This window comes from Oncorhynchus tshawytscha, linkage group LG30 (assembly GCF_018296145.1).
Source record: "Oncorhynchus tshawytscha isolate Ot180627B linkage group LG30, Otsh_v2.0, whole genome shotgun sequence".
NCBI classification, from domain to species: Eukaryota; Metazoa; Chordata; class Actinopteri; order Salmoniformes; family Salmonidae; genus Oncorhynchus; species Oncorhynchus tshawytscha.
The window spans coordinates 7,897,436-7,913,637 of record NC_056458.1 but is presented as its reverse complement, the minus strand read 5'-3'; the positions used below and the strand labels follow the sequence as shown (position 1 = coordinate 7,913,637).

Sequence of the window (16,202 nt, the reverse complement as noted above, 5' to 3'; positions counted from 1 at the left end):
TGGTGTGAGGTGGCATTTCTTTGGGGGCCGCACAGCCCTCCATGTGCTCGCCAGAGGTAGCCTGACTGCCATTAGGTACCGAGATGAAATCCTCTAGACCCCTTGTGAGACCATATGCTGGTGCGGTTGTCCCTGGGTTCCTCCTAATGCAAGACAATGCTAGACCTCATGTGGCTTGAGTGTTTCAGCAGTTCCTGCAAGAGGAAGGCATTGATGCTATGGACTGGCCCGCCCGTTCCCCAGACCTGAATCCAATTGAGCACATCTGGGACATCATGTCTCACTCCATCCACCAACGCCACATTGCACTACAGACTGTCCAGGAGTTGGCGGATGCTTTAGTCCAGGTCTGGGAGGAGATCCCTCAGGAGACCATCCGCCACCTCATCAGGAGCATGCCCAGGTGTTGTAGGGAGGTCATTCAGGCACGTGGAGGCCACACACACTACTGAGCCTCATTTTGACTTGTTTTAAGGACATTACGTCAAAGTTGGATCACCCTGTAGTGTGGTTTTCCACTTTAATTTTGAGTGTGACTCCAAATCCAGACCTCCATGGGTTGATACATTTGATTTCCATTGATCATTTTTGTGTGATTTTGTTGTCAGCACATTCAACTATGTAAAGAAAAAAGTATTTAAGAAGAATATTTCATTCATTCAGATCTAGGATGTGTTATTTTAGTGTTCCCTTTATTTTTTTGAGCAGTGTATATACAAACCATTCTCTGTATCGACCAAAGAAACACAATGGATAGAGAAACAAATGAAAAATGACAAGAACGGCCCTCCACCCTTCCCATGTTCTGGGCACCAACTCTACCAGAGAGCATGAAACATTAAACTGTAGTATAGCTCTCTCTTGTTACAGAGAAAGAGCTTGGGGGTTTCTGTGGTATGAAAATGGGCACGGGTCATTTCTTATTGTGAACTACAGGATCAATTCGAAACTATTTCTTTACAAAGGTTGTTGGTGGCAGTTTCTTTGAAATATATTGGAAACCCATATCCGACTGAAATAGGTTCACAGATGGAGAAAATCAACGTTCACTTAGCTCCAGCGGTCCACATGGTCTCCGAAGTCACCACCCACTGTTTCAGTTTTCATACCTGGCTTGGTAGGTGTTTTTGTGTTCTTTTTTTTGTCATTCTACTCTGACACGATTTTTTCTTCCCTGACACACTTTGGCCTGTTGATGGGTCATAGGAGAAGCAGGGATCAAGTGCACTGGAAAAGCGTTCTAAAGATGTAGGTTGCAAGTTTGAAACTCATCACTGAAAACTTTAGCATTTTAGCAACTTTTCAGCTACTTGCTACTTTGCAACTACTTAGCATGATAGCTAACGCTTCCCCTCACTCTAACCTTAACCCTTTTAGCTAACCCTTCACCTAACCATAACCTTAACCCTTTAAGCTAACCCTTCCTCTAACCCAAACCCTAACCTTAACCCTTGAACTTAACTTCTAAACTTAACCCAATGTGTACGTTTTCCAAATTATAATGCACAATACAGATTATAATTCGTAACCTATCATACAAAATGGGAAATAGACATCTACAAATAAAATACATACCATAAAAAATGTAACGTATCAAACTAAATGGCTTGTCTCAGATTTACGTACAGAATGATACGAAACACTCCGAGACCGGGTTGCACTTTGTCTACACTTTATGCCTGCACTGCCATGTCAGAGGATGCCACTAACATCAACACTACATTACACCATACTCTTATTTTATGGTACATTTTACATAGCCATGTACAGCCTGTAAATTCAGTATGACATCCGCTAGATCAAATTCTATAGAGACTCACTTGGACAGAGTCCAATGGATCATTTATCTGATGGAGAGCTGTATTGTTATTGATGGTGACAGGAGCCTTATAAAGAGGTGTTGGTGTGTATTTGATACCCTGTCAGCACAGGGTGATGGTGTGTGTTGTTGACTGGGCCAAAACACAGATTTGATTTAAAGGGCCTGTTTAAAAAAAAAAAAAAAAACTCCACAGAAGGAAAGCAGATTGGACAGATGTATTGAGGTGTTTAAGGCTTTTTATCCATACTCCCCATAGGGGCCCAGAATCACAACGTCATTACTGATTAGTCTCAAAGAGATGCACTCTGATGACTTTGTCTCAGTTCACTACGCACAAGACTGGATTGCATGACGAGTTAATACAAACACACAGCCGCAAACACAGGTGCTCATAGACACCTCCACTTCCACCTGATACACACGGCAGATACATCCCATATACAGAGGGTGGGTGACTGCAGTCCTGCTTTGTCATGTCATAGCCTCTTATCTGGAAGGACATCAGCTCTTAGAGCTATCCTCTCTCCTCTATCTCTGGCAGTGGTGTACATAATGGGCTTTTACCTTCTGAAGCCAGCTCACGCACGCACGTGCACACACACACACACACACACACACACACACACACACACACACACACACATACACACGTGCACACGCACGCACGCACACGCACGCACACGCACGCACGCGCACACACACACACACACACACACACACACACACACACACACACACACACACACACACACACACACACACACTCAACTGCAAATGTATCAATTTATTATCCTGCTGTTTCTGCCTCTGGAAATATGCTGTAACATGTATGGTGTGAAGAGAGGCGCAACACCCACCCAGTTCAATCTGTTGTTAGGGATTATCAGCACTACATTACCTTACAATAGAAGTGGTAAAATAGAGGAATGAAATGGAGGCATGATTTTCTCAAAACACAGGGATTAAATGCAGTTTTTCTTTCTTCAGATGAGTATTTATGATTTCATTAGGCAGCATTATAGCCTACATGGATATCTGAATTAGAACAAGTATTAATCATGACACAGTAATAGTCCGAAAGTAAACATTTTGCAGCTTTGAAAAGGTTTACGTCATCCCTTTGTGAGAAATACCCTAACATACCGGTCTGTGCCATTGCCTTGCTAGGGCGGATTCAGCCTCGGTCGGCTTTAGGACCCAGCAGTGCAGCCGGTCAGGTATGCACAGCTCATGGACTAGAGCGAGGCAGACAAAGGCAAAAAGAGCTCGTGCCGCTTTCCTGCAGCATCCACACCCACCCACTTCACTCCATACACTCCAGCGCGGGTGAGTACCGTTAGTGGGATACTATATATTTGGGTTAAACATAGTTAAATGGCCAAAAAATATTATTTTGGTATTTCACTTCTGTTACTGACGGTGTGTTGATCTGTTGTTTTGATTATTGAACACTTCTGAGGATTGTTCGAATTGTAAAGCTATTTAGGCAGTTAGCTGAGCAGGTGGTTGTAGGTGTGCGCGTACCCGTTAGTACACAACTAACACAGCTCATCTGTATGCAGGGTACTGCGACCACTGCACTATTCTAAGATCATGGGCACTACTGATGGGTTTTCTTGTTACACAAATGAGAGAGGGAGTACAGAGAAACTTTTTTCTTTGTTTGAATATGACTTAAAACCAGCTAAGACTGGCTTAGTGTTACACAGATCAGCTGTGATGGGGATACAGAACGCTGGCGGGCAGGTAGAATGATCAGGGTTTTTTTTTCTGTGGGCGGCTGTAGTGGTGGGAATGGTGGTGGCACAGACTCAGGCTCACATCTCTGTGGTGCAGTTAGACATGTCACTATCACACAATATAACAGCCTTGCTGTCTATCTGCTTCAGTGTGCGCACTGCCCTGTGTTAGGTACGCCTGGTGAGAGCATGTATTATTTGACACATGAATAAAAAAATATATATTTAGGGTTTGAATGACATTAACTGTTGGGGTTGCCCTATGAGTAGGGGTCTGGACATTATGGGGATGGCAATTTAAATATTTCAATAGTTCGGGGCCACTCCTGTAATTTCTGCTCTGGTGGTGGGAATGCACTGGGGCGAGTCATTAGTCTAGTAATAACACTAGTATTGATACATTATATTAGTGTGCTCATGTTTGAATGCAGTATTACTAATAGTAGTGTAGTGTAGCACTACTGTAGTAGTAGTAGTGATATAGTATTACTACAGCAGTAGTAGTAATTATATAGTAGTACTACAGCAGAAGTAGTAGTGATATAGTATTACTACAGTAGTAGTAGTGATAGAGTATTACTACAGTAGTAGTAGTGATAGAGTAGTACTACAGCACTAGTAGTAGTGATACAGTATTACTACAGCAGTAGTAGTGATATAGTAGTACTTCAGCATTAGTAGTAGTGATATAGTACTACAGCAGTAGTAGTAGTGATATAGTATTACTACAGCAGTAGTAGTAGTGATATAGTAGTACTTCAGCAGTAGTAGTAGTGATATAGTAATTACTACAGCAGTAATAGTAGTGATATAGTAGTAATTCAGCAGTAGTAGTAGTGATATAGTACAACAGCAGTAGTAGTAGTGATACAGTATTACTACAGCAGTAGTAGTAGTGATATAGTATTACTACAGTAGTAGTAGTGATAGAGTAGTACTACAGCACTAGTAGTAGTGATACAGTATTACTACAGCAGTAGTAGTAGTGATATAGTATTACTACAGTAGTAGTAGTGATAGAGTAGTACAACAGCAGTAGTAGTAGTGATATAGTATTACTACAGCAGTAGTAGTAGTGATAGAGTAGTACTATAGTAGTAGTAGTAGTGATAGAGTAGGTGTGATTGAGTTGTACTACATCAGTAGTAGTAGTGATAGAGTATTACTACAGCAGTAGTAGTAGTGATATAGTATTACTACAGCAGTAGTAGTAGTGATAGAGTAGTACTATAGTAGTAGTAGTAGTGATAGAGTAGGTGTGATTGAGTTGTACTACATCAGTAGTAGTATTGATAGAGTATTACTACAGCAGTAGTAGTAGTGATATAATAGTACTACAGTAGTAGTAGTGATAGAGTAGTACTATAGTAGCAGTAGCAGTAGTGATATAGTTCTACAGCAGTAGTAGTAGTGATATAGTATTACTACAGCAGTAGTAGTAGTGATATAGTATTACTACGGTAGTAGTAGTGATAGAGTAGTACTACAGTAGTAGAAGTAGTGATAGAGTAGTAGTACTACAGTAGTAGTAGTGATAGAGTAGTACTATATCAGTAGTAGTGATAGAGGAGTAATACAGTAGTAGTAGTAGTGATATACTATTATTACAGCAGTAGTAGTAGTGATAGAGTAGTACTACAGTAGTAGTAGTAGTAGTGATAGAGTAGTACTACAGTAGTAGTAGTAGTGATATAGTAGTACTACAGCAGCAGTAGTAGTGATAGAGTAGTACTACAGTTGTAGTAGTGATTGAGTAGTACTACAGTAGTAGTGGTAGTGATAGAGTAGTTATACAGCAGTAGTAGTAGTGATAGAGTAGTACTATAGTAGTAGTAGTAGTAGTGATAGAGTAGTACTACAGCAGTAGTAGTAGTAGTGATAGAGTAGTATTACAGTAGTAGTAGTAATAGAATAGTACTACAGTAGTAGTGGTAGTGATAGAGTAGTACTACATCAGTAGTAGTAGTGATATAGTAGTACTACAGCAGCAGTAGTAGTGATAGAGTAGTACTACAGTTGTAGTAGTAGTGATAGAGTAGTACTACAGTAGTAGTAGTGATAGAGTAGTACTACAGTAGTAGTGGTAGTGATAGAGTAGTTATACAGCAGTAGTAGGAGTGATAGAGTAGTGCTATAGTAGTAGTAGTAGTGATAGAGTAGTACTACAGCAGTAGTAGTAGTAGTGATAGAGTAGTACTACAGTAGTAGTAGTAATAGAATAGTACTACTGTAGTAGTGGTAGTGATAGAGTAGTACTACATCAGTAGTAGTAGTGATAGAGTAGTACTACATCAGTAGTAGTAGTGATAGAGTAGTACCAAAGTAGTAGTAGTAGTTGTGATATAGTAGTACTTCAGCAGTAGTAGTAGTGATATAGTACTACAGCAGTAGTAGTAGTGATATAGTATTACTACAGCAGTAGTAGTAGTGATATAGTATTACTACGGTAGTAGTAGTGATAGAGTAGTACTACAGTAGTAGAAGTAGTGATAGAGTAGTAGTACTACAGTAGTAGTAGTAGTAGTGATAGAGTAGTACTATATCAGTAGTAGTAGTGATAGAGTAGTAATACAGTAGTAGTAGTAGTGATAGAGTACTACTATAGTAGTAGTAGTAGTGATAGAGTAGTACTACAGTAGTAGTGATAGAGTAGTACTACATCACTAGTAGGTGTGATTGAGTTGTACTACATCAGTAGTAGTAGTGATAGAGTAGTAATACAGCAGTAGTAGTAGTGATATAATAGTACTACAGTAGTAGTAGTGATAGAGTAGTACTATAGTAGTAGTAGTAGTGATAGAGTAGTACTACATCAGTAGTAGTAGTGATAGAGTAATACTAAAGTAGTAGTAGTAGTAGTGATATAGTAGTACTACAGCAGTAGTAGTAGTGATATAGTATTACTACAGCAGTAGTAGTAGTGATATACTATTACTACGGTATTAGTAGTGATAGAGTAGCACTACAGTAGTAGAAGTAGTGATAGAGTAGTAGTACTACAGTAGTAGTAGTAGTGATAGAGTAGGACTATATCAGCAGTAGTACAGTAGTAGTAGTAGTGATATAGTATTATCACAGCAGTAGTAGTAGTGATAGAGTAGTACTATAGTAGTAGTAGTAGTGATAGAGTAGTACTACATCACTAGTAGTACTACATCACTAGTAGGTGTGATTGAGTTGTACTACATCAGTAGTAGTAGTGATAGAGTAGTACTACAGTAGTAGTAGTGATATAATAGTACTACAGTAGAAATAGTGATAGAGTAGTACTATAGTAGCAGTAGCAGTAGTGATATAGTTCTACAGCAGTAGTAGTAGTGATATAGTATTACTACATCAGTAGTAGTAGTGATAGAGTAGTACTATATCAGTAGTAGTAGTGATAGAGTAGTGCTACAGTAGTAGTAGTAGTAGTGATAGAGTAGTACTACAGTAGTAGTAGTGATAGAGTAGTACTTCATCACTAGTAGTAGTGATAGAGTAGTACTACATCAGTAGTAGTAGTGATAGATTATTATTACAGCAGTTGTAGTGGTGATAGAGTAGTACTACAGTAGTAATAGTAGTGATATAGTAGTACTACAGTAGTAATAGTAGTGAAAGTAATGGGGGTGTCTCTGTGAGACGATGGGCTGTCTCCAGTGATGTCATGAGGAGAGGGTCAGTGATTTACCTCTTGTCTGTCAGGAGGAGTACCACTGCCCTTAACCTATCCTACTCTGGTCCCTCCCTCGGTCCCACCCCAATCCCCATCCCATGCATCCCAAGGCCTGGCTGTCATAAAACCCCAGTCAGACTCCGTGCTCTGCAGGTCGAGGGTGGGCGGGGGAGGGGTGGTCCCAGCTACATCCCTGGGTGGGGACAATGTGGTCCTCTGTTTATCTCCATGAAGGGCACATATGTGTTTCAGGGCTATTGAGGGATTAGGGGAGGAGGACATATAAATCACAATCAGTATTTCACCATTAAAAGCAGTGAGTTTCATGGCCTTTGCCATTGGGGCGTTGGCAGTCTCACACAATCACTGTTTACGCAGAAACGGGTTAACATGCCCCTGTTAAACCATGGAGTCTAAATGAGGTTGCCATTACCCAGCAGCTGACCCATGTGTGGGCATTGTATGTGGAGAGAGTTGGGTGATAGAGATGTTGAGGGGTTAGGCTGCCTGCATGTCTTTGTCTTTGTCTGAGCTTATCGAGATGTGGTCACTGGTCACAGCCACTAGATGTGGATTTGGCAGGAAGTGGCCAGGCTTTAATTGGTAAATCTGCTTCAAGGCCTGGACTCTGTCTGTCCGTCCATCCGTCCGTCCCCCTGGCACAGATCCGAGCTTTAGAAGTCACAGGGAGCAGCTTCTAGTCTACACAATGATGACCAAGGTGGACTGAATGTGTTGACATAACAACGTGTGCCAACTCCTGGGTTGATCAGTGGTCAGATATGCACTAACATCATCTCCCTCCCCAGGTGTGGGTCTGTGTTTTAGTACATACTGGAAACTGGGTTGGGTAGGGGCATGGTGAATAGGGGCAGCCACTTTGCTACTGTCAGGTGGCTGTTTTTTTAAATTTTTAGATAGGGGATTTCAGTCCCACCAATAATCAAACCGACAACCCCAGATCTAACCCAGAGAAATCCAATAATTGTCCAGCTAAATATAACTAGGACACAGGGTGTGTGTGCTGTTTAAAAGTTGATTCCACCACATGGTGCACTGAGGTGCACTATAGGTGCTACGTTAGAATGGGACACCGTTGCGCGTTTCATCCAAGACTCAGTCTGTATCAGCGAATTACCGAATCGTCGATCGTCTACATATCAATCAGTGTTCACAGACAATAGTCTGAAGAATCCGTCTGTGGAGTTCGTTGTACCCTGAGTGAAGCAGGCCACCGCAGAAGCTCTGGAAGGGTGTCAGTTAGTCACCAGTGAATCAGTTGTGATTCTGCTCCTCTAACCCTATTCTTAAACACAGGCCTGCCTCTGCTACATTTCTCCAGAGAGCAGCACCTCCAGCCTCGTTCTTATACTAATACTGCATTAAGAATTTAGCAGACAAATCTCATTCTCGACAGGATATAGAAGTGCCCCAGGGGCCTCACAACAGGAACAATATATATTTTTTAGATGGGATGAGTTAAGGTCACATGAAAAGGGCTTCTCCTGGGATGTCATCAGGCAGGGGGATGTGGTGTTAGTAGATGGGGGGTGTGTGGGTGGGTGGGGGGGTGGAGAGGGTGCTGTTATGTTTCTTGTTCCCTCTGGCATCTGTTCTGTTGTGTCCACTCCAGGAAGGGGATGTGGTCTCGGTGGGGGCTCCAGAGGACGGGGCTCAGTGGGCTGTGGGGAGGAGGTCAGGCTGTCAAAGATGACTGCTGTTTATCATACATCACCTGCTCCTGCCTCCTGTAGCTGCCACACCTCCTGCCCACTTCAACACAACACCCTACTGGCCCGTATCCTGTGACTCAGACTGGGGGGCGATATTGACAAATGCTTTGTTTGTGAACGAGGGGCCTGAAAGCGGATAGGATTGTTGACAAGTGGTTATTGATCAGCATTGTTTAGAAGAGGCCATTTTGGGCAACTGAGTGTGAGGGGCTATTGACGAAGGTTGAAAGATGTAGGAAATTGCATCATAGCGTTGTGTAGGACAAGGCCTGGAGCTAGACAGAGCACTATAGCCTATTGGGTGACACAGTGTATCCCAGGACACCCATATTGTCCCTAGAGTGGGGATTCTGTTTTACCTGATAGTTACTGTATTTTGATAGAAGATGTTGAAATAGAAAGAAATCTCATACCTGGTAACTTGCATTGTTAAAAACAAAGCCACTACTTCCTGTTATCTGCTGCGTGTCTTTACAGAGAAGATGGAAGCCTGATACAAATACAGCCAGACAGCCCAGACTTGGGTATCAGCACATTCTAGGCAGGTGTGGATGAGGTTCATCCCGCTGCAGCTAACCTCATTCACAGGTCATGTACAGTACAGTATGGCTGCTGTGTCTGCGTTTGTGTCTGTGTGTGTATCTGTGTTTGTATTTTTTCGTCTGTGTCTGCATTTGTGTCTGTGTGTGTATCTGTGTTTTGTATTTTTTGTCTGTTCTTGCGTTTGTGTCTGTGTGTGTATCTGTGTTTTGTATTTTTTGTCTGTGTCTGCATTTGTGTCTGTGTGTGTATCTGTGTTTTGTATTTTTTGTCTGCGTTTGTGTCTGTGTGTGTGTGTATCTGTGTTTTGTATTTTTTGTCTGTGTCTGCATTTGTGTCTGTGTGTGTATCTGTGTTTTTTGTTGTTGTCTGTGTCTGCGTTTGTGTCTGCGTTTGTGTCTGTGTGTATATCTGTGTTTGTATTTTTTGAGTGTGTCTGCGTTTGTGTCTGCGTTTGTGTCTGTGTGTATGTCTGTGTTAGTATTTTTTGTCTGTATCTGCGTTTGTGTCTGCGTTTGTGTCTGTGTGTATGTCTGTGTTAGTATTTTTTGTCTGTGTCTGCGTTTGTGTCTGTGTGTATGTCTTTGTTAGTATTTTTTGTCTGTGTCTGCATTTGTGTCTGCGTTTGTGTCTGTGTGTATGTCTGTGTTAGTATTTTTTGTCTGTGTCTGCGTTTGTGTTTGTGGCTGTGCCAGACCACGTGTATACCGCTATAGTATTGCAGTGAGTCTTTGTTCTGTCATGCAGCAGCTACCATCAAGCTCTACTGTGTGGTCGTCATAACCACACATTTTCCATCTCGTACAGAGGAATTCTATTCATTTTGATTGTATCACACAGAGATGGCTAATGAGATTCATTAGAAAGGGGGTTTTGTGCGTCGCTGTTTCGACGCAACCTGCCCCGCTGGAGTAGAACGACTCTGACGTGTTTCTTTGTCTGCTCTGCAGTCGGCTAGTTTTCACCGAAACGCTCGTTCCACTCATGAATGCCCGCCATAGAAAGGTTGTATTGGAGCGAATAGACAAACTGCCAGTCTGACCAGGGCAGGACTCCCAGCATGATCCAGGGTAGGGCGTGGCACCGATGACCTTCCCGATGCCTTCTTTCCTCCCACGGCAGAGAGACTCATGACTGGGGTGAGATGTGAACATGGCAGAGAGGGTGGCTGCTGAGTGCCCATTCAGAGTGGCACAGTAATGGGTGGTCTCTGCCCATTCAGAGTGGCACGGTAATGGGTGGTCTCTGCCCATTCAGAGTGGCACAGTAATGGGTGGTCTCTGCCCATTCAGAGTGGCACAGTAATGGGTGCTCTCTGCCCATTCAGAGTGGCACAGTAATGGGTGGTCTCTGCCCATTCAGAGTGGCACAGTAATGGGTGCTCTCTGCCCATTCAGAGTGGCACAGTAATGGGTGCTCTCTGCCCATTCAGAGTGGCACAGTAATGGGTGCTCTCTGCCCATTCAGAGTGGCACAGTAATGGGTGGTCTCTGCCCATTCAGAGTGGCACAGTAATGGGTGCTCTCTGCCCATTCAGAGTGGCACAGTAATGGGTGCTCTCTGCCCATTCAGAGTGGCACAGTAATGGGTGGTCTCTGCCCATTCAGAGTGGCACAGTAATGGGTGCTCTCTGCCCATTCAGAGTGGCACAGTAATGGGTGCTCTCTGCCCATTCAGAGTGGCACAGTAATGGGTGGTCTCTGCCCATTCAGAGTGGCACAGTAATGGGTGCTCTCTGCCCATTCAGTGGCTGATCTCCTCATTATTCAAACTGCCTATTGCAAAGTTCCAGTCCAAACTGGGTAGCAGCAGACACTTCTCTGGCTAGCCAACCAGCCAGCCAGTCAGCCAGCCAGTCAGCCAGCCAGCCAGCCAGCCAGCCAGCCAGCCAGCCAGCTAGCTCCTCCCATCATGCATTCTTTTCTTCTGTCTTTTTGCCGAGGGAATAAAAAGGTCTGTTTGCGTTTAAAAAGAGCAGATGTTAGTGAAGAGTTCTGGCACTGCTTGCTGTGCTCTCTACCCCTCGCAGCGTCTAACCGAATGCTTTATATGCACTGCAGATTGTAACAGAGAGGCGAGACCCTGAAAGAGACCTGCTCATGCCTTTACACTAGTTATCCTATCTACCGATAACCAAAAACAAAAACCTCCCTTAGTACTGTTCTCTCTTGCAGTTATTTTTAGACCGGCTTCAGTTGCACATTGGATCACGCAACTTGTGGGTGTGTGACGCCTGTACCTTTACCCTGTGGTGTAGAGGATGAGTAACCGTTGAAAAGTGCGAATACGCCCTCGCACATGGTGCTCAGCACCACAGAGAAGACTGGGACACCATCTACTTTACATCAGTGACTAACGCTCCAAACGTTCAGCTCAGCTCTAGCCTCTCTTGTCCAAGAACCCTTAGCTGACGGTGCGGAGGTGGTTGATGAGAATGCTACAGTAGCTACATATCCTCCCCAGGCTGCCTGCTCATATCTCAGACTGGGATGATCCACCAATCCGGGATGCTCCCGGGTATATTTCTGCCTTACTGTCTTTAAGAAGACACATGAGGTGAAACACATTTCTTGTAAGATATGCGACACTTGCAAAATCCCCCCCCCCAAAAAAAAGCACGGCGCAAAGCATTAGCATGACACCGTGGCTGTATTGTTGCGAATCACTTTTAGATACTACGTCACTGACAGATACGACTGCGCTGTTGGAGCTAGGAACACAAGCGCTTTAGCTCTACGCCCGCGGAAACATCCGCTAAATATGTGTCGGCGACCAATCAAATTTGACTTCCTTCGACGGCCGTAGTAAGGCAACGCACAGAAACCAGGATCACACTTACGAACGTTTCCTGGAGCCCAGAGGAAAAGTTGTCTCGGGTTCCTGTGAAAACATCCTGGTCAGACCACGCACTGCAGCTCACTCCGATGAGAGACCTTTTCACCAAAATATCACCCATCCACTGGGGCTTCTTAATAAGATCCTCTTGCTAGCCACACTTCCGTTCCCATCTCCCAAGGGCCCGGGCTGAATGTAGGCCAGCACACTGGCAGCCTTGCCTGGCAGCTCTAGCTCTACATAAGACGTGTACAACTGATGTAAATGTTTAGTCCATAATGATATGTATGTTCAGAAGTTAATGGCCTTTGTTCTAGGGTCACTAAAGGGTTGTCAGGGCATGTGCTACTGAGTATTACTGCAGAATGATTCTGTTCACTGGACATGAAATATTGATGCCCTCTTCAACTCGGAAACTTCCCAAATGAGGCTTGTGTCTCTGTTGCAGCTCCGTCATGGCAGAACGTTCTCCAGTTGCTTCACACACACGCATGCGCGCGCACGCACACACACACACACGTACACGAGGGGCGGGAGGTTAACACACCTCTGTGTGTGTTTGTAAGGGGGGTGGGCTAATCGATAGTGAGGGCTGTAATTGATTGGGCTGGCCCGGCCTCTCTTCATCCTGCAGAAACCAGACACCCTCTGGAGGGACGGGGGGAAGGCTGGCTGGGTTTACTGCATGTGAACCTCAGCACGCCCGTGGTGCACGGTGCACCATTGTATGAGAGGGATAGAGATGGAAAGTGATACCCACTGCAAGGGAATTTCACAGTGGCTAGATGGTGGAATGTTCAGGGATTTATTTCCCACTTTGGTATTCCGTCATTGAGAGTCTATGAGTTCATCCATGGAAATATATTTACCAATTCACCTTTTGTGTACTGTATTTAACGTCCTTATAACTTCGTTGTTTTATTCCTCTCAATGCTAGACTCCCCAGAGCTCTCCACCTTCAGCACCCGTCTACCACGGACCCTCCCGGACCTCTGTTGCCATGGAGCTGGACTTTGGCCATTTCGACGAGCGAGACAAGCCCCGTAACCCGCGGGGCGGGCGCATGAACGGGCTGCCCAGCCCCACCCACAGCGCCCACTGCAGCTTCTACCGCACGCGCACCCTGCAGGCTCTCACCAACGAGAAGAAGGCCAAGAAGGTGCGGTTCTACCGCAACGGAGACCGCTACTTCAAGGGCATCGTGTACGCCGTGGCCGTGGAACGCTTCCGCACCTTCGACGCCCTCTTGGCCGACCTGACGCGCTCGCTCTCCGACCACATCAACCTTCCCCAGGGGGTCCGCTTCATCTTCTCCATCGACGGAATGCGCAAGATCACCACCATGGACGAACTGGAGGAAGGTGAGCTCACAGGGGGCTGGGTGGTAGGTAGGCAATGGGGGGGTCATGGACGAGCTGGAGGAAGGTGAGCTCACAGGGGGCTGGGTGGTAGGTAGAGAATGGGGGGGGTCATGGACGGGCTGGAGGAAGGTGAGCTCACAGGGGGCTGGGTGGTAGGTTGGGAACGGGGGGTGTCATGGACGGGCTGGAGGAAGGTGAGCTCACAGGGCGCTGGGTGGTAGGTAGGGAATGGGGGGGGTCATGGACGAGCTGGAGGAAGATGAGCTCACAGGGGGCTGGGTGGTAGGTAGGGAATGGGGGTCATGGACGGGCTGGAGGAAGGTGAGCTCACAGGGGGCTGGGTGGTAGGTAGGGAATGGGGGGTGTCATGGACGGGCTGGAGGAAGGTGAGCTCACAGGGCGCTGGGTGGTAGGTAGGGAATGGGGGGTGTCATGGACGGGCTGGAGGAAGGTGAGCTCACAGGGCGCTGGGTGGTAGGTAGGGAATGGGGGGTGTCATGGACGGGCTGGAGGAAGGTGAGCTCACAGGGCGCTGGGTGGTAGGTAGGGAATGGGGGGTCATGGACGAGCTGGAGGAAGATGAGCTCACAGGGGGCTGGGTGGTAGGTAGGGAATGGGGGTCATGGACGGGCTGGAGGAAGGTGAGCTCACAGGGGGCTGGGTGGTAGGTAGGGAATGGGGGTGTCATGGACGGGCTGGAGGAAGGTGAGCTCACAGGGCGCTGGGTGGTAGGTAGGGAATGGGGGTGTCATGGACGGGCTGGAGGAAGGTGAGCTCACAGGGCGCTGGGTGGTAGGTAGGGAATGGGGGGGTCATGGACGAGCTGGAGGAAGGTGAGCTCACAGGGGGCTGGGTGGTAGGTAGGGAATGGGGGGGTCATCATACTTCAGTGTTATTACATGTTTAGACTCCTCATAGTCCTCTTTTTTTGTGCTTAGTTTCCCTCTGTGAGTGAACCTTATCATTCTACGGTCTGTTAATGTGATGGTGAAAGGTTACACCACAGCAGTAGTCTGATGGAGATCACCAGCCGAGTGTGCCAACGCTGGAAAGATTGGGAGGCGCAAACGTCTTCTGCTATGAGATTAAGAGACTGTCTGGCCGGTCGAGCTGTAATCTGTAATCGGCTGTAATCGCAATATATATTACATACGATAATCCGATGGTTTACTGTGGGATGGAGCCATGGGGACAGTATGCTAGGCTAGTTTACACAGTGTCCTCCAGAGACTCTGCCACTCTGCTAAATGCCGGTAGTTAGTGAGCAGCCGAGCAGTCACGACAGTCATGCTGTTTAGCCTTAATAATTCATACCAGGGATTCACTCAGCGCCCCAGGAGCCACAGAGCAGTGGTCCCAGTATGTCTGGAGCAGACCTATCACAGCATCAGAACATCAGCTAGGTGGACTCTCCTAACATGTGGAGCTGCGGTTGTGCTAGAATACTTCTATGTTGGCGGAACACTTTACTACTCTCTTCGGGGAAAAAAGGGTTCCAAAATGGGTTCTTCGGCTGTGCCATGTAGAACCCTCTGTGAAAAGGGTCCTACATGGAACCCAAAAGGCTTCTACCTGGAACCAAAAGGGTTCGACCTGGAAGTGAAATGGGTTCTTCAAAGGGTTCTCTTATGCGGACAGCCGAAGAACCATTTTAGGTTCTAGATAGCACCTTTGTTTTCAAGCATGTGCCACTGTTATGACTGCTTTACTGTATCCCCGGGTCTCTCTGAAGGCTAATGGAGTAGGATAATGATGCATTTTACTGTATCCCCGGGTCTCTCTGAAGGCTAATGGAGTAGGATAATGATGCATTTTACTGTATCCCCGGGTCTCTCTGAAGGCTAATGGAGTAGGATAATGATGCATTTTACTGTATCCCGGGTCTCTCTGAAGGCTAATGGAGTAGGATAATGATGCATTTTACTGTATCCCCGGGTCTCTCTGAAGGCTAATGGAGTAGGATAATGATGCATTTTACTGTATCCCCGGGTCTCTCTGAAGGCTAATGGAGTAGGATAATGATGCATTTTACTGTATCCCCGGGTCTCTCTGAAGGCTAATGGAGTAGGATAATGATGCATTTTACTGTCAACCTGATCACCCTCGTCCTTTATCGTCACCATCCTCATTGTCAGTAGGGTGGACACAATTGTCATTGATATGCATGGCGTCTCGGCGGCATGTACACGTGGAATTCTCCCCAACGGAAGTGTAGACTAGAGCCTTTACAGCAGTGAGAGGGCTTGGCAGCCAGGAATTGGAAAACGGTTCCTAAATGCAGCCTGTTGGAGCCACCCATCCCCCTGGAAGCTGGAGCTCAGGCATCATTCTGTTTGAGGAGCAGACAGACGGGGGTCTCTGCCCGTTTCCTTGGCGTGATGTAACGTCTCCTCCCCTCATTACGGGGACTCCTCCACCTTTGATCTGAGCACTGAGTCTCAGACTCTGCAGACTTATCCACAGGGGAGTCTTCCAGTCAGATCAGCAATCTCCCTGTGGCTGAAGCAGGTTATC

The 16,202-nt window shown here is 45.8% G+C and overlaps 1 protein-coding gene across 2 annotated transcripts in view; it reads left to right on the top strand.

Annotated features, from left to right (window-relative positions):
- Positions 1-3,014: 3,014 nt before the first annotated feature.
- Positions 3,015-16,202, top strand: part of LOC112228860 (neuronal migration protein doublecortin) — a 70,152-nt gene continuing 56,964 nt past the window's right edge. For both annotated transcript variants that reach the window (XM_042309256.1, XM_042309255.1), the window contains exons 1-2: positions 3,015-3,148; positions 13,265-13,688. In XM_042309256.1, the coding sequence (XP_042165190.1) occupies positions 13,328-13,688 (361 nt within the window). In that variant the 5' untranslated portion in view covers positions 3,015-3,148; positions 13,265-13,327. The remainder of the gene's footprint in view (positions 3,149-13,264; positions 13,689-16,202) is intronic.